The sequence below is a fragment of the Acanthochromis polyacanthus genome, chromosome 20 (assembly GCF_021347895.1).
Source record: "Acanthochromis polyacanthus isolate Apoly-LR-REF ecotype Palm Island chromosome 20, KAUST_Apoly_ChrSc, whole genome shotgun sequence".
Classification (NCBI taxonomy): domain Eukaryota; kingdom Metazoa; phylum Chordata; class Actinopteri; family Pomacentridae; genus Acanthochromis; species Acanthochromis polyacanthus.
Window position 1 is genome coordinate 2,455,515 of NC_067132.1, and position 24,060 is coordinate 2,479,574.

The following is a 24,060-nucleotide window of genomic DNA, read 5'->3' on the forward strand; positions in this document are numbered from 1 at the left end:
GTGGAACTAGTTAACAAGTGGAGCGGATGAATACGTCATCACGCCGCACCTCCAAAATCTAATGGATTGTTACTTTTGGTCTTCCGGACATCATGTAAAAATTTGGTGAAAATCTGTCCATAACTTTTTGAGTTATGCTGTTAACAGACAGACAGACAGACAGACAGACAGACAGACAGACAAACAAACTCCGATGATTACATAACCTCCTGGCGGAGGTAATAAAACGCTGGGAACAGGCCAAACACCGATGAACATCGGTCAAGTTGTAAAAACAGGTCAACATATTGTCGCGACCCTCAATGATGAATGAGTGAGACTTTATCTGGTTCTCTGGTTGTTTATTGAACCTTCACACAGGCTACTGTGGGCCGTAGCCAGCGCCAGAATAACTACAGAAACCCTGTAACTTAGCTCTAGAATTAGCCACCGTTCCCAGCTCTCTTTCACGCGACACACACACCGACACGGAACAACACACACATGACAGCTGACTCTTTGCCAATCAGAGGTGAGCTAAGAAAACAGCACATTCACTGACATTGGGTAAATCTCGAACTGAACAACATAAAACCTCAATATCAACAACAACATCATTCGTCATCTGTTATCTTCTAGTAAAATGATTCATACATGCATGAAAGTCGTTGATATTCATGACTTTTCTGAAGAACTGAACGATATCGTGATGCATGTAGCGGCTTTGTTTACATTTTCGTTGGAGTTCCGACTTCCGTCGATCGTAGGAACAGAACTCCGACGTAAGTCCAAGACCTCCTGTAGTGGTTTTTCTAAACTTCCAGTCTTTATGTTAAGCTGCGCTGACCACACCCTGAATCCTGCTGTGGATGTAGCAAACAGACATGAGGTCCATAATGATCTGAACACCGCAGTCACAAAGAAAATAGTTGTTTTTCAAAATGTTGAACTAATGCTTTAATGCTTACCTCAAATATGTAACCTTTATGTCATTACATAATCTCACAGAGACTATAATTTCTTTTGTGAAGCAGCTATCAGGACTTCTGAGCACCAACATCGAATTCTGTTCAGCCAAAGTTTTATTAGCTGTTAGATTTCAAAGAGCTAAATACCTGCAGCTCATCACACTTCGTCAATATTCAGCTTTATTCTCAAATCCTGTTATGTCATTTAGATCAGTCAGAGCATTTTGGATGTTGATGATTATAATGTTGATGATGATGACGGACCTCCTGCAGGACCTGGTGTCTCAAAGGAAACAGGGTCCAGGCTTCCTGAGCAGGATGGGGGAGACAGTGAGGGCAGTAGCCAACTCGGTACGAGGTCTTAAGAGCCGACCAGAGGAATTCACTGTGATGCAGGACTACATGGAGAACTTCAGTAACAAGATCTGCTCTGTGGACAAAGTCACCCAAAGAATCATTAAGGAACAACGAGGTACTGCAGCTGACATGAGGTTATACACAGAAATTACAGAAATCCTCTCTATATATCAAATGGGATGCATATTGTAAATACTTTTTAAAAAATTAAATACAAAAAACAAATATATACAGAGATATATGAGACAACATGTAACTCTTTAGAAAGACTATTTTGTAAATACAGGACCAGTAGAAACTGAATGCAGCAAAAGTGAGCACACCTGTGATCACTGACACACAAGTCCTCTGTGGTCACTAAAATAGGCCGTGTAAGTCATGTGATTCACAATCTGCCTCACTGCATGAATATCTAAAAATCTGCTAAAAGGTATAGAACAAGTCATAATATTGCTCACCAGAGCCGCAGTGGCCATCCTCCAAAAATGATGCCACAGACAGTTCACTACTCTGACAATGCTCTGATGACAATGCTTCATTTGATATTTCTTTTAGTTTAATTTCTGTAGCTCATGTCAACCTTAAAGGCTATATTAGTTTGCATTGCTTGGCAGGTGCTCTGGGTGCTTGTTTGATAACTGTAACCATTCCGATTTTAATCTTTAAATATAAAACGTGTTTTAATATAATCTGATGAATCTGTGAGCAGTTTGGCAGATTTCAGACTGGATCTGTAAATCCTTCACATTACCAAATAACCTGAGCCGAACAGTGGTTTAATCCAAGGTCCCAGGCCAGTCGTTTTCTCTGACTGTTGTCAGGGGTGAATAGAGGTACACCAGCCCAAAACGTCTGTATTGTGAGACCAGCTGTATGCTGTTACAGTTAGGTCCATAAATATTGGACAGAGACAAAGCTTTTCTAATTTTGGTTCTGTACAGTACCACAGTGAATTTTAAATGAAACAATTTAGATGTGATTCAAGTGCAGAATTTCAGCTTCAATTCAGTGGGTTGAACAAAAGGATTGCATAAAAATGTGAGGAACTAAAGAATTTTAAACACAATCCCTTCATTTCATGGGCTCAGCAAATTAAATTACTGAAAATAAAATGTTAGTTTCTAATATTTGATTGAAAACCATTTGCTGGCAGTAACTGCCTGAAGTCTTGAACTCCTGGACATCACCAGAGGCTGGCTTTCCTTCTTTTTAATGCTCTGCAGTGGTTTTCAGTTGCTGTTTGTTTGTGGGCCTTTCTTTCTGAAGTTTACTCTTTAACAGGTGAAATAGATCTTCGATTGGGTAGAAATCAGGTGACTGGCTTGGCTTGCTTTGGCAGTATGTTTAGGGTCGTTGTTCATCTGTATTATGAAATGCCACCCAATCAATTTTGCTGCATTTGGCTGGATTTGAACACCTCAGAATTCATCCGGCTGGTTCTGCCCTCTGTCACATCATCAGTAAACACCAGAGACCCAGTGCCACTGGAAGCCATCACACTGCTTCCGCCATGTTTTACAGATGATTTGGTGTCTTTGGATCATGACTGTACCATGCCTTCCCATACATTTTTCTTGCCATCATTCTGGTAGAGTTTGATCTTGGTTTTATCTGTCCAAAGAATGTTCTTCCAGAACTGTGCTGCTTTTTTTTTTTTTTAGATTTTTAAATTTTTTTTTTTTTTTTTAGCAGAGTTCAATCTAGCCTTTCTGTTCTTGAGGCTTATGAGTGGCTTACACCATGCAGTGAAGCCTCTGGATTACTCTCATGCAATCTTCTCTTTATGGTGGACTTGGACAATGACACGCCTTCCTCCTGGAGAGTGTTTGTAACTTGGTTGGCTGTTGTGAAGGGGTTTCTCTTCACTATGGAAATGATTCTGTGATCGTCCACCACTGTTGTCTTCTGTGGACGTCCAGGTGTTTTTGCGTTGCTGAGTTTACCAATGCTTTCTTTGTTTCTCAGGATGAGCCAAACTGTAGATTTTGCCACTCCTAATATTGTAGCAATTTTGCAGATGGGTTTTTGTCTGTTTTCACAGCTTAAGAATGGCTTGTTTCACCTGCTTGGAGAGTTCCCTTGACCGCATGTTGTCTTCACACCATAATCTTCCAAATGAAGCACCACACCTCTAATCAGCTCTAGGCCTTTTTATGTTTGATAACAAAGGAATTGGCCACACTTGTCAATGACATGTCCTTTGAGTCAATTGTCCAATTATTTTTGGTCCCTTTTAAACTAGGGTGGCACATGTTTAGTAGCTGAAACTCCAAAACCTCCCATCCAGTTTGGATGTGGATACCCTCAAATGAAAGATGATGGTCTGCACTTTGTCCATTATCAATCAGAGTTTATTTGTATAGCACTTTTCATACAAAAGTAGCACAAAGTGCTTAACAATTTAAAAACAAACAATAAAAAACAATAAAAAGACAATGGCCCACATCCCTCCCAAACCCTGCCCACAGCATACTTCCTAAGAACACACAGACATACACACGCAGACAGTCAGACACACACGCACACGCACACTATTGTAAAAGAAATAATAGTGTGTATTGACTGAGAGCAGAAGCACCAAAAAGAGGAAACACCATCAATGAGAGTCGCCTGCACCCGGGGCAGCAGCAGGCCCCATCAGGGCCAACAGGCCACCTAGCTCCAGGGCCACTTGGCCCTGGCCCTGCCAAAGCCCCAGATGCAGACGGCTCCCCACTGAGGAAACACTGGAATCTAAAATAGGCGTGTTAAAAATAACACGTAAAAACTAAAAATTGAAGAATAAAATAGCTACTAAAAGATAAAGAATAGTAAAATAGTAAATAAATAGTAAAATAAATACTAAAATAGTGAAATAATAATATAGTATACAAAATAATAAAATAAATATAGAAATAAAAGCAAAGCCAGGGAATAAACAGTATAAATCAAGGCATTAAGATAAAATAAAAGCATTATGTAAAAGCCAGTTTAAAAAGGTGAGTCTTGAGCCTGCATTTAAAAGTCTCTACGTTCTCTACAGCCCTCAGGTCCTCTGGCAGGCTGTTCCACAGGCGAGGGCCATAATGTTGAAAAGCTGCCTCGCCATGTGTCACTGTATTCACCTTGGGAATTATCAAAAGGCCAGTGCCAGAGGACCTGAGGGTCCGTGAGGGTTCATAAGGTAAAAGTAGATCAGATAAATATGAAGGCCCAAGACCATTAATACATTTAAAAACTGTTAAAATAATTTTAAAGTCTAGAACTATAGAATATTATATATTATATACTATTATAGAACTATAGTTGGAATATTTTTCATTAAAAAAGTAAATAAACAAATCTTGTGTTAGTGTCCAAATATATATGGACCTAACTGTGTTTGCCCTGTGTCCTTCCAGAGTATCTGGATGAGCTGAAGCAGTACAGCCCCACCTACACCCAGTGGGCGGAGTCAGAGGAGGAGCTGTCACAGCCACTGAAGGCCATTGCTAGTTGTGTGGAGCGCTGCAGTAAGGAAACAGAAGAGCAGATTCACCATTTGACTGAGGTCCTAGTCCCCACGCTGCATGAGTACGTCCTCTGTGCTGAGACCGTGAAGGTGAGGCCAGACCACACTACTCACATCTGACCTTGAGCGGATTTAGACGAGAGGGGAGAGGAGGAGGAGGAGGAGGAGGAGGAGGAGACGGATTTCATCTTCAGCCAGCAGTGGCTCCACTTACTTTGGCTGATTAGACCTGTTGTCAGCTTGAATTTTAATCCAGATTAAAAAAACAACAATAATGTGACTACATTGTGCTTAAAAACTAACAAGGTCTTCACGTAGCTTTCAAGTACATCTCCAATCCTTCATGCTTGTTGAAGATTTTCAGCTGCTCAATTAGCATAGCCGATTTATTAGTCTAATTATTAATTAATATAACATAATTATTCCAATATTGTGAAGACACGTGATCCTCATATGCCTTAACATTCTTTAGTCTGTCCTCATTTTTAAGCCCATTTTCCATAACTCTGCATTAAGTCTTCTGTCCTCCACTGAGAGACTTCAGAATTACAAGACAGTCAAATCTATGTTCCTCGTCGGGTACTCTACTGCAAGAAATTCAGCTTCTCACACTTTGTCATGTTAACATATTCCATATGTACCCCTATAAACACTGGTCTGCCACAACAATACAGTCACTTCTAGACAAAGGGAATAACAGTGATCATCTTGTTCTAATGAAGAGTGTGAGGCTTATATTTACAAAACCTCACCAACATTGACTGTACATGAAAAGGGCTCCTCAACAAAGAGTGACTTCTGGAAAATGAAAATGTCTTGAAAATAATTCTTTACTGGTGTGTGCTAGGCTGTGATGAGACGCAGAGACAACGTCCAGGCTGAGTTTGAAGCCAAGAACGAGGCCCTGGTGTCCAGAAAAGTCGACCAAGAAGCAGTAAGTATGAGTGATATCATTTTACATCCACACAAATTGAGAGAAAAACTGACACACACACACACACACACACACACACACACACACACACACACACACACACACACACACACACACACACACACACACACACACACACACACACACACACACACACACACACACTCCTCTTCTCCCTCCCTGCATCCCCCTGAGCCAGTCAATGTGTTTGTACACCTTCCAGTCCCAGAGATTAGGTGTAATAAGTGAAGTGAGGCCCTCTCCCACAGGGCTGCTCTTCACCTCATATTGGGGAGGAAAAAGGGCTCCCTGTGAGAATTATCTAAATAACCAGGCTTGTTGGCTAGAAGGCAGTCCTCAGCTCAGTGTCAATATGATTTCACACCATAATCCAGGCAGCTAATCGTAGCGTAATGAAAATTTCCATATCCTTTTCAGATGATGAATTGCTTCACAATGTCAGAACACAAAGAGTGAAGTTGGAAAGTTAGGCAAACAAAGAACAGTGCTATTTTTAGAAATGTTACTCAAGGTGTTTGCATCTGTATGCAGTATATATGAGTGTTTGTTGATTTTCAGGTGTGTATTCCCCTCACCCAGCTAATAACAAAATCCATCTGTGAGGTTTTAGTTAAGAAGTGGGACTGATATTTCCCCCACAGACTTATATTGTATTCCTGCTTTAATTAGCTGTGAGTGTGTGTGAGTGGGCCAGCTTTAATTCCATCCACTAGCTTCTAAAGCACATCAGCCTACTACTGTCTTCAACAGATGGTAGTAATAAGAAGGAAAATGTCACATGCCTTTATTAATGTTTCCACTGGTAGTTTAGTCAAAAGATGGATGTGAGAACAAACTGATCTAAATGAGTCTTTCATTTAGCTTTTATTTAAAGTCTCCCCTCTCTGCTCATTAATTAAACCCATAAAAAAGCATCTTTGTGAGTCATAGTTATATATATATCTCTCTCTATAGCAGGGATGTCAAACTCATTTTAGTTCAGGGGCCACATTTAGCACAGTTTGATCTCAAGTGAGCTGGAACAGTAAAATCACAGCATAATAACCTATCAATAACTCCAACTCCCAATGTTTCCTTTGTTTTAGTGCAAAAAAGTACATCCCGAAAATGTTCACATTTAATGAACTATCTTTTTTACAAAACATTATGAACAGCCTGAAATTTCTCAAGAAAAAAAAAATTCAACAACATTATGCCTTAGTTTATCAGTTACACTTTACAACTTCCAGATCAATTCTACAATTTACAATTCTACAGTTTCATTTAGCAGACGCTTTTGTCCAAAGCGATGTACAACACAAGCAAGAATTCAGACATAAGGAAAAACCTGTAGTAAGTGCAAAAGTGCTTCAAGTGCAATTGGTCAAAGGTGTTGCCATCAAGTTGCAGAAGAATTGCCAACCCCCCTTTTTGTTTTTTTGTTTTTTGGGGGGTTTTTTTCAACTTTGTCACAGATCACAGTGTGTCTACAAAAAGGCACAGATCATTTAGTCTCAGGTATCTGGAACTGAATGATATAGTGTTTTAGTTTATGATCAAAACGACAAAAGTCAGGCAAAAAGCAACAAATACTAGACAAAATATTACAAAAATGAGACACAAAATGACAAAAATAAGAATCAAAATGACAAAAAATTAGACAAATGACACAATACAAACAAATGACAAAAATAAGTCAGAAAACACGAGCAAGACAAAAAGGAAACGCAAAACAACAAAAACAAGACAGAATGACAGAAGCATGAGACAAATGACTAAAGTCAGTCAAAAAAAAAAGACCAAAAACCCCAACAAGAACAAGACAAAAGAATGAGACACAAAACAACATGAGAACAATGAGAAATCTAGCATTTTAGTTTATGATCAAAACGACTTATCAAGGTCTATAAATGATTTTAAATTTATAGTTTTACAAATTTACAATTCACAGTTAATGTCTTCTCTATCATTTTTAAACTTTACAAAGTCATCCTGCGGGCCGGATTGGATCCTCTGGTGGACCGGTTTTGGCCCGTGGGCAGCATGTTTGACATCCCTGCTCTATAGCATGTGGGATGGATAGATAGACGCATTTTCTCAGTCATCATATGTGCATAGGCTAATAATCCTAAAATGTACCTGCATAGCGAACCTCAACTTGTCATTCAGAAATATTTCATTGCAATAAAAAATAAATTTATTCGCCAGTCTGACTTGAATGAGTAGTCCACTTAAGGAAACCTGTGCTCCTGAGAGCCTGTACTGCAGCAACAGTCTCAGGTCAGTGCATATCATTTGTGAGAGAGATGTTTCACGACATGACATGACATGACAAACTAATAGCCTAACAGACTTTTATTTTTAGGTATGACCATTTATGAAGTCCTAATTGAACAGCACGTAACCTGACTGAGTGGCCAGACACACAAAACACATGTGAAGACTGTTAACATGTTGGCAGCATGTGTCAAACAGCATCACTGTCTGCTGCAGACTAGGACAGACATGAACAGCCATCCACGAATGTCAACGATGAGCAGCAATTTAGACCTGCACTGATCTAGAAAATGAGAATCTTTCTGAGCTTCAGACATCATGAAATGGAAGTTCTTACCTTTGTAAAGTGATCTTTATTGGACAGAAATTCTGAGCTTTTTGTAAGTCAACCATTCCAGTGACAGACTGAATGTGTATCTGTTGCCTGTGGCAGCCAGGAGGGGGCGCTGTGGCTCTAGTTTAACAGCACACCGGTTTATTTCTTCTCACCAACAGAGTGATAGTAAATAAAAGGAATGTTGTAACTGTGGTGCATTTCTGTGTTTTACATGTCTCGTTTTCCACAATCCCATTGAGTTCTTGAAGGCTCTCAAACCCCTTTCAGGCATGCAACATGGAACATTGCAGGGTTCATCGATCCGTTAAGGTGATGGCATTCTGTCATCCAAGTCCTTTCACAAATAGGTCGCTTTATTGTTGATGTTGCTTTGCCTTGTATTCTGCATGTGATATTTGTCATTTTTGTTTTTACTCTACTCTTATAATTTCATTGTCACTAAACTACGAGCTATTACATTGTATATTAAAACACAATGTCCATTTATTTGCAATTCCAAATTTTATACAGGGGTTGTGTAGTAACCGTCTGTATGGAACACATTCAGAGAAATGAATCAAATTTCTTTATAAAATTGGAGCACATGATTGCTGTAATTGACATAAACAACACTAATACCATACCTTGATGGTGTGGACCCACCGTTATTATGAAGTCATTATTAGTGACTACCAGTGCTTTTCCTTGATTCTGTAATTATGTTCTATGACTTTTTTGTGTCCATCAAATTTGTAAAAGCTAATGTTAAAATTGAAAATGAATATGAAAACCATGTATGTACATATACTTATATACACGTTGTTCTAATAATATGCTGTCTATGATTATTATTATATAAAAATTTTGAATTGCTTGCTACCCACATTGTTGCCCATAAAAGTCTCATTATTATTATTAACAATAATAATAATAATAAGGATCAAGACATGAGTTCATACTCATCTAGCAGCACCACAGACTTGAAACTTAATTTTTACTTTTTCAGTTCAAGCAATGTTACGTGTGTGTGTCTGTCTGTCTGTCTGTCTGTGTAGTACCAAAGCGCAAGATATGTAATTTTAAAGCACTTAGGCAAGACCTTATAGTATTACAATTTCCCGTCTTTATTTAATTGTACTTCAACATTGTCAGACTGGTTGTTATAGGGATGAAAATAAAGATTCTTATGTTTTATTAATGGTAATATTAACCCTTTGATGCACAACATGGGTCAAAAGTGACCCATATTCAATGGGAAATGGGCATCTCTTTACCCATGTTCTGCATCAGAAGGTTGATTAATTTACTCAAACACTTGAACAGTAAGTCTAAAACTCCCTGGAAAATCTTGCTGACCTCCATACTTTTAAGATCACACCTCAGTGTGCTGATGTTCCCACTGACTGTATTGTCACAGCTAGAGGTATACAAACCATGAACCAGTGACAGGACCCTGGAGGATGTGCTGACAGATAGCACAGAACACCTTTACTGTTCACGTTGCAGTGTGTGGAAGCTACTGTGACGGCAACAACACACTGTAAGCTGGTCTTGTATAGACTGGCTTGGCAGCTATAGGCGAAAAACACTCTGAGTTGTTTGTATTTCTTTAAACCAATCACAGTTGCCTTTGGCACAGCTAAGCAAAGTTTGCAGTGGCAATATTCTTTGCAATATAGTGATGGGAACACTGTTTTAGTGCAGCCTGTGCACACACAGTGGCTGATTTAGTAAGAAAATAAATAGCAGGACTGCCTTGGTTAAACGTGAACTGTTCAGTGTGGTCGGTTGCTGCCTGACAGTTGTTGTTTCTGTAATGAAGGAGATTCTTTTGCTTTATAAAACAAAAACTTCACCCCACATCTGATAATAACCAACACCACTTGTACACAATGTTAGGCTGAAAAAATTTTTTTTAGTTACATTTGTTTCACTAAATAGATGAAGTTCTCACCAGACTATGAAGTCTGCTCCCTGGAAGTATCACATCATTGCCTTGTGTTTTTGGCTTGCAGCTACAGGAGGAGGTGGATGGTTTAGCGGACCGGGTGGAGTTGGCCAACAACGCCTTACGTGGAGATTGGTCCCGCTGGCAGAACGGCATGAGAACTGACCTCAGATCGGCCTTTATTTCCACCGCTGAAAAGAATGTGGAGCACTACGAGAAGGTGAAGTCAAGATTCAGACCAAAGGAAACACTTTTTAGATGTGATCACACTGTAAGATCACTGAATGTTAAAACTGTACTTTATAACTTTGGGTAAATACTTAATTCAGGTTAAATTGGGCTTAATGGAGCAAAAATTGTGCTAGAGTAGCGTGACTCAGATTTTAGGATGGATTTTGATTTGGAGCTGATTTCAATTTAAAGAAGGTCATCAGTCATCTAAGAAACACCTTCTGTCACGTATTTATGTAATAGTTACATGAATAAGGAAGAAGGTAGCAGCACAGACATTCAGATCAGCAAGAGGAAGTGGGACACAGAAAAGGCAGACTTGGTAATTTAAGGTAGCAATAATCAGTTACCGTATTTAAACAACACAGGGGCTGTAAAACACAGATCACCTAGCTACCAACACTGTTTTCTTTCTGACACTGAATGTGACTGGGTATGACACCTGATGTGATGACCACATACTTTACAACCCAGCCACATGTTTGGAACTGAAAGTTGCAACTAGTTACAAATACTGATGATATTAACAGAATTTTTCAGATCAACCTCTAGACAAGCTCGTATTGAGCTTGAGATGCGGAAGAACAATCTGAGGACTAATACTCACTTTGCTGAGTTGAGTATACAGAAATGGATCTCCTATAAGCAGCTTGGATCAGATAACCTATAGTGTGAAATTAGTTTGCCCATTTCTGTGTCATTAAAGCTGCAGGAGGTGTGCTATACAGTAGGGCTATATACAAAACTGCACCATAGACCACACTGTTGCTACAGCAGAAAGGCTGTCCTTTACTACTGAAGACATAACAAAAGACTACAATGCTCCACTTCTTACCCTTTTGTTGATTTTGAAAGTGAAATGAAGCAAATATAACCCCCGCAGCAAACAGAGACTGTTTTGTCACACACTGTCACTTGTCATTTCATTGATCTAAAGTAATTAAAACAAAACAGTCATTGTGGTGTGATCCAACATTTGGGCAACCTTACTAAGTCCCTTTTAAACATGCACTCTTTTCAAAAGTTGCCTCAATAACCTCAAAGATCAGATCTAGTAGCATTTCCATATGACTTTCTGGATAGACTTCCACATTCCAGCACCAATGTTGGTTCAACAACCTCACAGAGAGCAAAAGACACAGTTTGCTCAATAGACAAGACACATTTCTGATTCACTTTCTTTGATGATTTTACCTAAAAACATAGCTGAACTGTGATGAAGACAGAGGCTGTACGGGGTCACAGTAATGAGACTCACCAATACTGAATATAATTTGGGTTATGACAAAATGTTGAGAGTAGGGATGGGAATTTCGACTAATTTCCTAACCGACTAGTCTATAATATTATTTGCGACTAGTCTATAAAGCCACATAATGACAGTGAAGAAACAGTTTCATTTATATTCCACTCCGTAATTCTGGATGGGATCTGTAGTGACTTTGCGCATGCGCAATTCACCTGCCGTCTGGCCGCGGAGTGATGTCTGTCTCCTCTACTCACTCAGACACTGGGACTGCTGTGGGCTTACTGGACTGACAGTCTGTGCTTTGGGACGGGCAGGAGCTCACAGCAGCACCTGCTGCTTGTTGAAAACAGTAACTGCAGAATGATCCGAGTTTTCCTGTCAGTCTCCAAAACGGCAGAAAAAGTCGCTAGATTTGTCGCTAGTCACTTTTGACAAAAAAAAGTCGCTAGGACGCTTTGGAAAGTCGCTAAGTTGGCAACACTGGTTTCTGCTTACATAGCCGACAGGCGACCTTGTTGTCATCTGCTGCGTCAAAATACTGTCAAACGGTGCCGATTTTCTTACGCGGGAGCGTCGCCAACTTCCCACTTCACCTTTCCAAACTTTCTTCCCCAAACTGTGTGGCCCCGCCCCCTGTTACGTGTACATGTGAGGCGAGGGGAGGAGGAGCAATTCTCTCCCTGGCTGCTCCGCCTGTTTACAAAGAAGCCGAGGCAGAGGCGCAAAGAACAAGGTGCATGATGCTTAATGCAGCGTTTAACCGACTAGTAAAATACTAAACGTTTAATAAATGAGTAGGCGGTTAAACGACTAGTCGTGCACATCCCTAGTTGAGAGAAGTTGAAGTTTACCTTGTTGCTTCCAGCTGTTTGTAGGAGTCTTACCACTGAATGCCTTCAAAATCAGGCAGCAGCAGGATCCATATCAGCACATTCAAAGCAAACGACTGCACTACTTCTAATTCTAAACTAACCTGATGTGGAGACAGTATTGATCAGGATCTATTTGTAAAAAAAACACTCTCTACTTTTCTTCTTATTCGTCATCAATTTTTATTTTGCTCTTGGTAAAGTGGTAGTTGCAGTGAATTATTATCAAATATGGACAATATTTTACATGATCTTAAATAAATGATGAAATGTAGGTATTTGGACAACTTGATAAGCTGATATTAGTTTCGATGAACTAACATCAGCTATCGATTAGTTTGGATGAAGCAGCTATGTTGCATATCTGAAAAGTTGTCAAGTTAGTATTTATTAACCACACCTCCTCAACCCCAGCCCGCTTGGCAGATAACACAGATGTTGACTATTGTGATGAGGTGTCAGGTGAGAACAAACAGTTTTATCTGGAAATGCTCCTGCTCCTCCAGAGCTCGTCTCGGCTTCCACAGCTCCCCTTTATTGTCATTCCTTAATAACATTTCAAAGTGTGGAAATTGCAAGCCGGAAATTTTCTGACATCTTTTTCTAGCCTCCCACTGCTTTGTCAGCATCCGTTAGCTTGGATTGGTCGTAGGAGCTAACTGAAGCAGGTTCTATTGAGATGTTTTTTTCACCAGTCAAAGAATTAAATTTTTAGTATTGTATTCTTCTTCTTTTGAGAACTGGCAAAAACAAACATGCTTGCTGTGTCTTTTTTGATAACCTGGGTGAAAATGATTGCAATATAAACAGAGAAGAGAGGAGCATAAGAGAATGAACCCAAGAGGAGAGAAGAGCAAGTTGCAATGTGGAAGAGACAGTCCTATATCCAGATTAACAAGCAGGCAGCCTAACAGAGACAGGAGGGAATTAGACTTTGAGAAAAGAACAATGGAGCCAGCTGGAAGGAGAGTGTATTAAACAATGGAGCTGTTACGGTAACAGCCGTTTACTCGTTATAGGTTTTGTTAGTCATGCTGGAGTTAAAATATGCAGTTAGGATAGAAATGTGCTTTTATTGGCTTCATGAACGAATACATGGTCAGCTGGTCTATTTCCATGTGATCTGTTTCAAGGATAATTAGGCATTTTAAAATCTGCTAAAAACAAAAATCACCAATCAGACATGGTTCTGATTGTTTGATTTCAATGTCTCCTAGTTGTCTCACCAATGTAAAATTAAATAATGAATTTCTTTAAAAGTAGTGTATTCTTCACTTTTATTTTTAAAGTACTGCTACATGAACACAGTAGTGTAGTGGTTAGCACTTTCGCCTTGTAGCAAGAAGATCCCCAGTTCAAATCCCAGCCTGGGCCTTTCTGCATGGAGTTTACATGTTCTCCCTGTGCATGCGTGGGTTTTCTCCGGGTACTCCGGCTTCCTCCCACAGTCCAAAAACATGCTGAGGTTAATTGGTTACTCTAAATTGTCCGTAGGTGTGAATGTGAGTGTGATTGTGTGTCTGTATATGTAGCCCTGTGACAGACTGGTGACCTGTCCAGGGTGTCCCCTGCCTTCACACGAGTCAGCTGGGATAGACTCCAGCACCCCCCATGACCCTAGTGAGGATAAAGCGGTGTATAGAGAATGGATGGATGGATGCTACATGAACAAAAATGCAATCACATTTGCTTTAAACAAATAAAATGCTTTTGAACAGCAGTATTCCTTTACACAGTAGCAGTCTAAACATTTCTTGTAAATCTCAGCCTAAACATTCATGTAATCAAATCAAAGCACAGCTATTTACCATGGTAAGGGCATTAACATTTTATCTGGTTTCTTATAGAAAAACAAGTTACCCTCATAGTCCAGAGCCACGATCGTAACATTACAGCAGGAACCTTCCCAGCAACAGCAAGTTAACATTTATACATCTGTATTCTTATTTTTCTCTGAACAGGTAATAGCAGAAATATTTTTCTTTTATCAGGGAGCAGCAGAAACCGTAGGTGTCCCTATGGGAAAAGTGTGGGAAAGTGATGGATCCAGTGGACACATACCTTAGAGAGAGGAGAAGTGGTCAAACACAAAAAAAAGTCCACAGCTGGGACTGACTATGTAGAAAACATTGTAGTCCAGAAGTCCATGTTTGTATGTCTCTTTTAGGCTTTAGGACAGTGGAGAGTGACAGGGAACTTGGGGAGAAGAACAAATGGCCTTGGGACAGATTGAACCCATGACCGCTGCATTGGGGACTATAGTCCCGGTTTATATCGTCACACAAGAAAACCTTCCAGTGATGCAGGTTGAAGCTCATACGTGCGGTCATTTGTTGCGATCCTAAGAACATTCCTCAGACCATCATCTTACATAAGACTATCAGAATGCAGTCTATAGCTAACTACTTTGCTGTGGCATTTGTTAGCTTGTCTTGTTTTAGTTTATCTCCATTTCTCTCACACTCTTCATCCAACTTTCGTTATAATAATAATTTCAAAAAACTGTGTTAACTTGTGATAAGATGATTGTGGCGTGAATGAATTAATGTGCTGATGTGCCCAGTCCTACTTTTAATAGCTGATACCATTTTTGTTACCATTCAGCAAATACACAACATGTTAATCTCAAATGCTTCCATGTCTCGATTTAAAATGACCTTTCTCAGCAGAGGTACATGTGTCAGTTATAATAGCGAATTAATGTTAACCTCTAAACCTCAAAGCCCACCAGCGAGTTTGAAATTCATGTTAAAGAACCACCAACGCCGTTCACCATGAAAAGACACCATTTCTCAGAGCAAGGAACAGCAAAGACACAGAACTGTGGGACTTTCATCTTTCTGACAGTGATTGGTTCTGTCAGGAACATTATTCAAATCTAAGCTTAAAGTCATGATATTTCATCAAGATCACTTTATTCTGCATGCCTCATTTTTATACACCACAAAAATAAAACGTCAGAGCGTCTGAATAGTAAAACATTCTGCTGTCCTCAGCACCATGGAGAAGTCATTACAGACTCAGCTGCAAGTAACAGCTACTGGACAAAGAATATTTTCGGCTGAACAGCCACAGTTGTGCTCATAATCAGAACCAGAAATACTTTATTGATCCCAGAGGGTAAATTACTTATGTTACAGTTTCAAAGTCAGAAATATAAAAAGGACAACATGCACTCAACAAAAATATAAACGCAACACTTTTGTTTTTGCTCCCATTTTTTATGAGATGAACTCAAAGATGTAAAACTTTTTCCACATACACAATATCACCATTTCTATCAAATATTGTTCACAAATCTGTCTAAATCTGTGATAGTGAGAACTTCTCCTTTGCTGAGATAATCCATCCCACCTCAAAGGTGTGCCATATCAAGATGCTGATTAGACACCATGATTAGTGCGATGAGATGTTCCATTTCACGCAAAAGACAGGCTCTTACTTCTGATGTTAGTTTCTTTGTTCATGGCTGACATGTTACGGATGTTTTTGAAGAATAATGAGTTTTAATTCTGCAACTCTATGAATGGGACTATTTGAAAATAGTCAAAGGTATTTTGTGTGTATTTGCACCTTGGCCCCCGTCCCTTTCCCTAAGGACTACAGATGGAAATTAGCTTGAAAAGCTACAGTCTGGTACAAACATCTTTGCTCTTGAGCTTAATGTCATTGTACACTGTCCTGATAAATAAATAAATGAAATGAAATGAAATAGTGCACAGGTGTGCCTTAGACTGCCCACAATGAAAGGACACTCTGAAAGGTGCAGTTTTATCACAGCACAATGCCACAGATGTCACAAGATCTGAGGGAGCGTGCAATCTGCATGCTGACAGCAGGAATGTCAACCAGAGCTGTTGCTCGTGTCTTGAATGTTCATTTCTCTACCATGAGCCGTCTCCAAAGGCGTTTCAGAGATTTTGGCAGTACATCCAACCAGCCTCACAACCGCAGACCACGTGTAACCACACCAGCCCAGGACCTCCACATCTAGCATGTTCATCTCAGTATCCACTGTCAAAGAGTCCTGCTCCACCCCACAACATCAGCCTACTGCCCCAGCACATGGCAGCATAAAGAATGGCACTGGCCACCACGTACTCGTAGAACATTCAGAGCATGATGCAGTATTTTGTGTTGCAGAAAAAATCTGACCCCACAATGAGTGTGCCCAGAAAGTGCTTGGGCCTCAGAGAGTTAATTGTGTAACATATACACTGAAACTGTAGTCTTTGTTTTCTTCAAGCTGCTGACTGAACTCTGTCCAAGACTGTCTGGAAATGAAGACATGTCACTCTGTAACATCACTATATGACTACCGGGGGGCTGTGTTTGTGTTGAAACTCTTCTCTAAAGAAATGATCAGCTGACCATAACACCTTAAATCCAGCAATGTCCGACTGCAACCTTTGATTCATCAAAATGTCAAACTCATTAAAGTCAAAGTTGTGAATCAAGGCCTCCAGTTTGGATCAGTTAATTGTTGGACAATCAGCTGCTACTAAATCAGCATTTCATATCGTTCAAGATGAAGCTGCTGGTTGTAAAAAATAATTGGGATGGCTTCAGTAATCTTGATGTTACCAGCTAATTACTTTATTTGATTTGAATTTGATAATGGCAGCAAGAGTTTATTTCTTCATGGTGTCTATCTCAGATTCTTTGAAGATAATGTCTTTTAAACCCCCCAGTCACACACAGAAAAGCACACTGGGTTCCCATGGATGTTTCTGAAAGGCAGACTGTAACTTTGTACTTTGTGCAGGAAATAGAAGCTACTTACGTTTTGGGCTGTAGCAGTGTGTCAGTACGATTATTCCTGAGGTGTGTTGAACACAGTGGATGGACAAAGCAGACGATTTCTGAAGAATTTGCAACTTCCCTTTGTTTTTATGCATGTACAAATCAAAGTCTGACAGGAACTACTTGAATTATAAAGGCGTGGATAACAATGAAGCATTTGTTTTGAAGCACCACTCGTTTCCTTTGACAATGTGCAGTTGCCATGCTCACAGTACACAGTCTATGAGGTCACACATTTTGGGCTGCATGCAAACGTTCACAGCAGCGTCCACATGGACCCTCACGGACATAAGTGCATGACAAGATTCACATCACGTGTATCCCTTAAAGACATGCTGACACAGAAATCATGCATTGACCCTGACACTTATTGTCGACTTGTTGGATATTAGCAAATGGCTGGATTATTCAAGGTCTGCATACTTTGAGTGTATTTTTGGACACATCATGTAAAATGGAGATGTTTCACATCTGCTTTAGCACTGTGAGAGGCCAAAGAAATACTTTTTCAAACAAAGGCGATTCCATTGAATTCTGTATCAGTGTAAAAGTTACATTAGGTGTTGCTATAAAGGAGTATTCTTGTTCAGTCAGCCTTTCTTGATTAGCACTTTCTGCTGCTCGTAACACATCAGAAGGAGATGGTATTTTGGTGGACTTTTTAACAGCGAGTGTAATAATAGGGAGAATGTGTGTCCTTGTCATATTTGGGTGTTCTCTCCTGTGCCTCTCCCTGCAGCAAGCCTGACAAAAACACTCATCATCCAGTAGTTTTCCCCTTCAGCAAGCAAATGCAATACAACAAATGAGTGTGTGTGTGTGTTGTGTGTTGTGTGTGTGTAAATGTGTACAAGGAAGCAAACCAAGGACACTCAGTGTCTAAGTGTTGAAGCATTTCTCATACAGCTAGTGAAAGTGTTTGCTTTAAAACAATGACTGGGCATAATTTAAGGATACAACCATGAATATACACAGCAACACATAAATGGATGCCTACTGTATCTTTATGAATTGTGCCATACATAAATTTAGTTCTGACTTTTGAGTATTTCAGAAATAAAATATTAATGAATCTTAAAGTTGAGTTCACACGAGTTAAGGATGCATGTGAGGGTTTTAGTGCTGCATTTTTCAATTAGTGAACACCTATTTTGTAAATCACAGTTTTGCTCTGAGTGATGTGTCTTACCTGAACATAGTGTTTTCTGCCAAAGTTAAATTTGTACTGTTTCTCTGTTTTCATATTTCCTGTGCTCTTTGATCTTGTCACTGTTTGGAAGTGGCTTTGAGGAAAAATGCACCCAATCAGAAACAGATTTCCTCAGTGCTGCGCCCTTGATATTTAATTTCTGTACTGTGACTTTAGTTGTTACTCAAATATTTGTAAATATGTGGAACGTAAAATTTTTCAGGGCCTCATAGGGCTATAGTGTGTGTGAGTCGTAAATTCTGCACTCAGTTTTTCTTACTTGAAAGCATCTTGGAAACCACAGCCTTTCAACTTCTATCGTCAAAACTTCAATCTATGCAGCCTAAAAAATCAAAGAGATTCCTAAAAACCCCATCACCTACTTATTGTACTTGGGCGTGTTTTTGAAGAAACAGCTGTAAAAGATAACTTTGTATTCAAGCTGGCAAAACAAGCAGTTGTCTGAAGTCTAGTTGGAGGCTCAGTTCAACATATGCAGTAAATGTTCCATGACTAGTTTAGTTACATGTCTCTGTTGCTCACAGCTCTACATTATCTTGATGCCGCTCAGCCACTCACTTGTCTTGTTACACTGATTGCAGAGCAATCGCACTGCTGTTATCCTCACACTTTGTTCTTCAGATTTCTTCTGGGTCATACCTGAATTCCCCAAATTTTAAAGAAAGTTCATGCCTGACCATCTCATATTTGTCTGATTTATTTATCTGTACATATGTATGCTGTTAAGTCAAGTGTGTAAATTTGTGGTCCCAGGTCTTGTAAATTTTTGAGTAAAACATTTGTAGAAAGGGGTGGGGTTATGTCGATTTCATGTGGCGTTTTCTTTGCACCAATCTGTGGAGCAATGTTTGAAGTGCCATAACTTGAGAAATAATGTAGCTATACACTGTTTTTTGAAGAACAGAAAAAAGTCCTGGCAAGCTCCAAAATGCACAAACTTGTTTCCATAAGCACATATCTTGCATTTAAATGCAACAAGAGCCGCCTTCTGCTTCACAATCCTTCATTTTTTTCAATGAAGATAACATTAAATAAATGATAAATCCAGTCTAGACATAGTTAATGTGGTAAATGACTATTGTAGCTGAAAACGGCTGATTTTTAATGGAATATCTCCATAGGGGTACAGAGGAACATTTCCAGCAACCATCACTCCTGTGTTCTAATGCTACATTGTGTTAGCTAATGGTGTAATTGATGATTAGAATCATTGAATAACTTCTGTAGTATTGTGCAGGGGTGTATTGACTTGTGTTGTGTATTGTGGATGGAACTGTAGCAAGCAACCAAGACTTGAATAAGAACGTCTACCCAACAATACAACTTACTGAAATATACACTTTTACATGAGGTATAACTTTCCAATCCTTAGCTGTACTTCTGTGTTGTTTTGGTGAGTTGACATTGCATTGATGCATAAAAATGATTAACCAGTTCAGGTTTATACAGGATTAAAGCGTTTAATGTATGTTTCTTTGAATCTGGCTAATTCCAATGATAGTCTCCTTTCATTGGGAATAACCTAAAATCATTGTCACTATCAGCCATCTTTGTTGAGAATATCTTTACTCTGTGTTTAAATGTGAGACCCTATTTAGAGATGATTTAGTTCCTTATTGTTAGTAGGATGATTTTTACATTGCGTATTTAGTGATTTCGGTCCTGTCCGGGACACGTTTTTGAAGACTGTTAGTTACAAAGGTGTATGCAAGGCAAAAAAATTTTCCCATCCCTTAGTAAAGATTATGGTTCCTGGTCAGTAATAGCAGACTACATGAAATATTTTCATTGGCTAATTTGGCAAAACTCTTGAGTTGAGCACTACACAACAAACCAGTTGAAATTGATTTAAAATGCAGTCAAAACATTGTCTCCTGATATTCCATGGTATACAGTGAGCAAACTATCACTCTCTTAGTCTCCTACTGAGAATAATCCCAATGGAGGAGATGACTCTGTTGTATGCCAATATTGTCATTCAGGTGCACATGTGGGTTAGTGTAGCCATGGGGCCTCTGAATGATTTATGGGTTTGGAGGTCAGAGAGATGGCCTATAAGAATCTAATAAGACATGTGTACCTGGGAGACTTTTTGCCACCTTGGTGGGATGCAGAGGAAGACTGGGAAATAGAGGGAGAGTTACATGATATGGAATGAAGAGATCAAGGAAGAGCAATGTGAGGAAGAAAGGAGGCACACAGAGCTTAAAGAATGCAGAATAGATGAGGGAAGAAAGAAAATTAGACATACAAGGACCAAAATGAAAAATCAGGATAGAAACATAAGGTTTGAATATAGAAATGAAAGCTTTGTATGGAATTATTATATACCACAAATGGCATATGTGTTTTATGAATGAATTTGTGACCAGTGTCAACAAGTGTTGAAATATTTGCACGTTTCAGTTGCAGGAATTTGGGATATTTTTTATCGTGTTTGCGTTTATTTTATAGAATGATCTTAGTAAGATGACACGTCCCTAGAGAGAATTGGTTATTTGTAGCACTTCAACAAAGGATTTTTAAGATGGCCTCATGAAGGATGTAAACATTTTTCAATGCTTGACACACCATCGAATCCCCATTTGAAGCATCAAGTCCTTCTGCCATTTACTCCCATTACTACGACATGCATGCTCCATTACCACAGAGTGACAGAGGAGAAGGCATGGGAGCATAGTTGTGGCAAAGTTACTCTTACCTGTGACAACTACTTTTCTTTGTTGCTTTGGTTTTAGACCACAGGACAGTCAGGTGGCAAGATTCCAGCATGACTCAAGACCACTAGGGGCACTGCCAAACAAACAGGCACTCTGTCATGTGGCTGGACTATTGTAATATTTGGCAGAATCTTCAAGATGCTAAGAGTTGATACTTAACACAAACTGTCAGAATCAGAATCACTTTATTCATCCCCGAAGGGAAATTCAGTTGTCAGGGTTCTTATCTGTTTAATTTTGAATTGAATAGCCTGACTGCTGATGGCAAGAAAGATTTCCTAAATCTTTCGGTCTTGCAGGGCAGGGATAGGAGCCGTCCACTGATGTTTCGTTGTTCATTGAGGCAGATGTGAAGTGGATGATCCATGTTTGTCAGAATGGCCTCCATCTTTCTAAGTGTCTGTCTCTCCACCTCATCCTCCAATGTGTTCAATCTGATTCCAACCACAGAGCAGCTTTTTTAATCAGTTTGTTCAGACGCCTTGCATCCTTCTGTTTTATGCTGCCTCCCCAGCAGACTGCAGCATAAAACAGGACACTTGCTACCACAGACTGATAAAACATCTGCAGCATCTTACTGCAGATGTCTAGTGATCGAAGTCTTCTGAGTCAATAAAGTCGGCTCTGACCCTTTTTGTAGATGAAGTCTACATTTGTAGACCAGTCCAACTTATTATCAAGGTGGACACCTAAATATTTATATGATGTCACCATCTAGATGCCCACGCCACAAGTGTTCACTGGCTGAAGAGGGGGTTTGGATCTGCGGAAATCTATGATCATTTCCTTTGTCTTTGAGGCGTTGAGTAGCAGGCAGTTTTTGTGACTCCAGTCACTGAAGGCACTTATCAGATCTCTGTATTCAGCTTCATGTCCATTTTGGATACATGCCACAATAGCAGTGTCATCAGAGTATTTCTGAATGTGGCAGGAGTCAGTGCTGTATTTGAAATCAGATGTATACAGAGTGAACAGGAATGGAGCCAGGACTGTTCCTTGTGGAGCCCCAGTACTACTCATTAATGTCCCAGAAACACAGTTCCCCAGCCTGACGAACTGTGGCTTTCCTATCAGGTAATCTGTAATCCATGAAACACAGGAAGGATCCACTCCCATCTCTGTGAGCTTGTCTTTGAGGATGGTGGGTTGGATGGAGTTGAATGCATTTGAAAAATCAAAGAACATGATTCTCACATAAACTCCAGGTTCCTCCAGATGAGACAGGGCACGGTGAAGCATGAAGAGGATGGCATCATCCACTCCAATGTGTTATTTGTATGCAAACTGCAAGGAATCGAGTTTGTCTTTGACCTCAAGCCTCAGGAGACGTAAAACCAGCTGCTTCAGAGTTTTCATGATGTGTGAGGTCAGAGCAATAGGTCTGTAGTCATTTAGTTCAGCCGGACATTTGATTTTTGGTACCGGTACAATACAGGATGTTTTCCATAGAGCAGACACCCGCCCCAGCTGTAGACTCAGGTTGAAGATCCTATGGAGAGGTTGACACAGTTGTGCAGCACAGTTTTTAAGCAGCCTTGGACATACACCATCTGGGCCAGCTGCCATCCCAGAGAAGTCTCTGAAGCTCCGACATCACCCCTGTCTCTGTGACAGAGACGGATACAGGTGCTGGAACGGAAGTGGCTGCAGCTGTGGAGACGTGTAGGAGACAGAGAAGGAGGAGCTATAGTGGGGATTTCCATATGTTGAGAAGAAGGAGGAGTAGCAGTGGAAGTAGGTGTGTCCACAGTGTCAAATCTGTTGAAGAACAAGTTGAGTTCGTCAGCTCTTTCTACATCACCCACTATTGGCTCCCTCCTCTTTTTATTGTTGTGTCCAGAGATGGTATTGATTCCTCTCCACACATCACGGATGTTACTGTCTTGAAAATTCCTTTCTATCTTCTTTTTGTATTCCATCTTTGCCACTTTCAGTCTCCTCTTCAACTCATGTTGCACTTCTTTGAGCCATTCTTTGTCACCATCTCTAAAAGCTTGTTTTTTCTGGTTGAGGATTGCCTTTATGTCACTTGTGATCCATGGTTTGTTATTGGGGAAACAGCGAACAGTCTTTGCAGGTATGGCTGTGTCTCTACAGAAGTTGGTCTAGTCAGTAAAACAATCAACCTCTCTGTCAATGTTCATACTGTCCAACGTCTTAATAACTTTGCTGATGCACCCTACACACAGGACTCTTTACCCTTGAAACAAAGACTTTGGAAATACGTGAAAATGCTTTAAGTAGCTCTGCCTCCGTTAATAAGTGGGAACCCTGAAAGAGAATAAGCTGGAACAGGCAACGCCAGCTGTCTGTGAACACTAGATCAAAACTGAATGACCGTCTATGAGATTTGGTGTCATGTGACAAACTTGGTCATATAATGCCATTTTACTTTTTGGTACAATCTTCTCACTTACTTTTTCCATATTTTTTTAGTTCATTGTGCTGCTGTGTTGTTCTAATATTGTATGACTATAAAGCTCCGGATGTCACGTGACTCCGTTTGTTTACGCCGCCATGTTGGCAGGAAACTCCGCTTCAAAATGAATGGCGCTGGTAGAAAATTTACGCCGTCTGAGTTTACTTTTCATTTTAAATCAGACGATATTATAAAATATACAAACAAACTGGACAAACTAAACATATCCGATCCATATCATGCCCCCGGTATCTTATTTAAGAATCTTGAGGTGGTCGGAGCGGACCTTT

At 39.8% G+C, this 24,060-nt stretch overlaps 1 protein-coding gene across 1 annotated transcript in view; it reads left to right on the forward strand.

Annotated features, from left to right (window-relative positions):
- The window catches only part of snx7 (sorting nexin 7), a 55,930-nt gene that overhangs the window by 22,686 nt on the left and 9,184 nt on the right, over positions 1 to 24,060 (forward strand). Inside the window, exons 5-8 of the mRNA XM_022211000.2 lie at positions 1,221 to 1,419; positions 4,685 to 4,884; positions 5,642 to 5,728; positions 10,337 to 10,489. Of these exons, the coding sequence (XP_022066692.2) occupies positions 1,221 to 1,419; positions 4,685 to 4,884; positions 5,642 to 5,728; positions 10,337 to 10,489 (639 nt within the window). The remainder of the gene's footprint in view (positions 1 to 1,220; positions 1,420 to 4,684; positions 4,885 to 5,641; positions 5,729 to 10,336; positions 10,490 to 24,060) is intronic.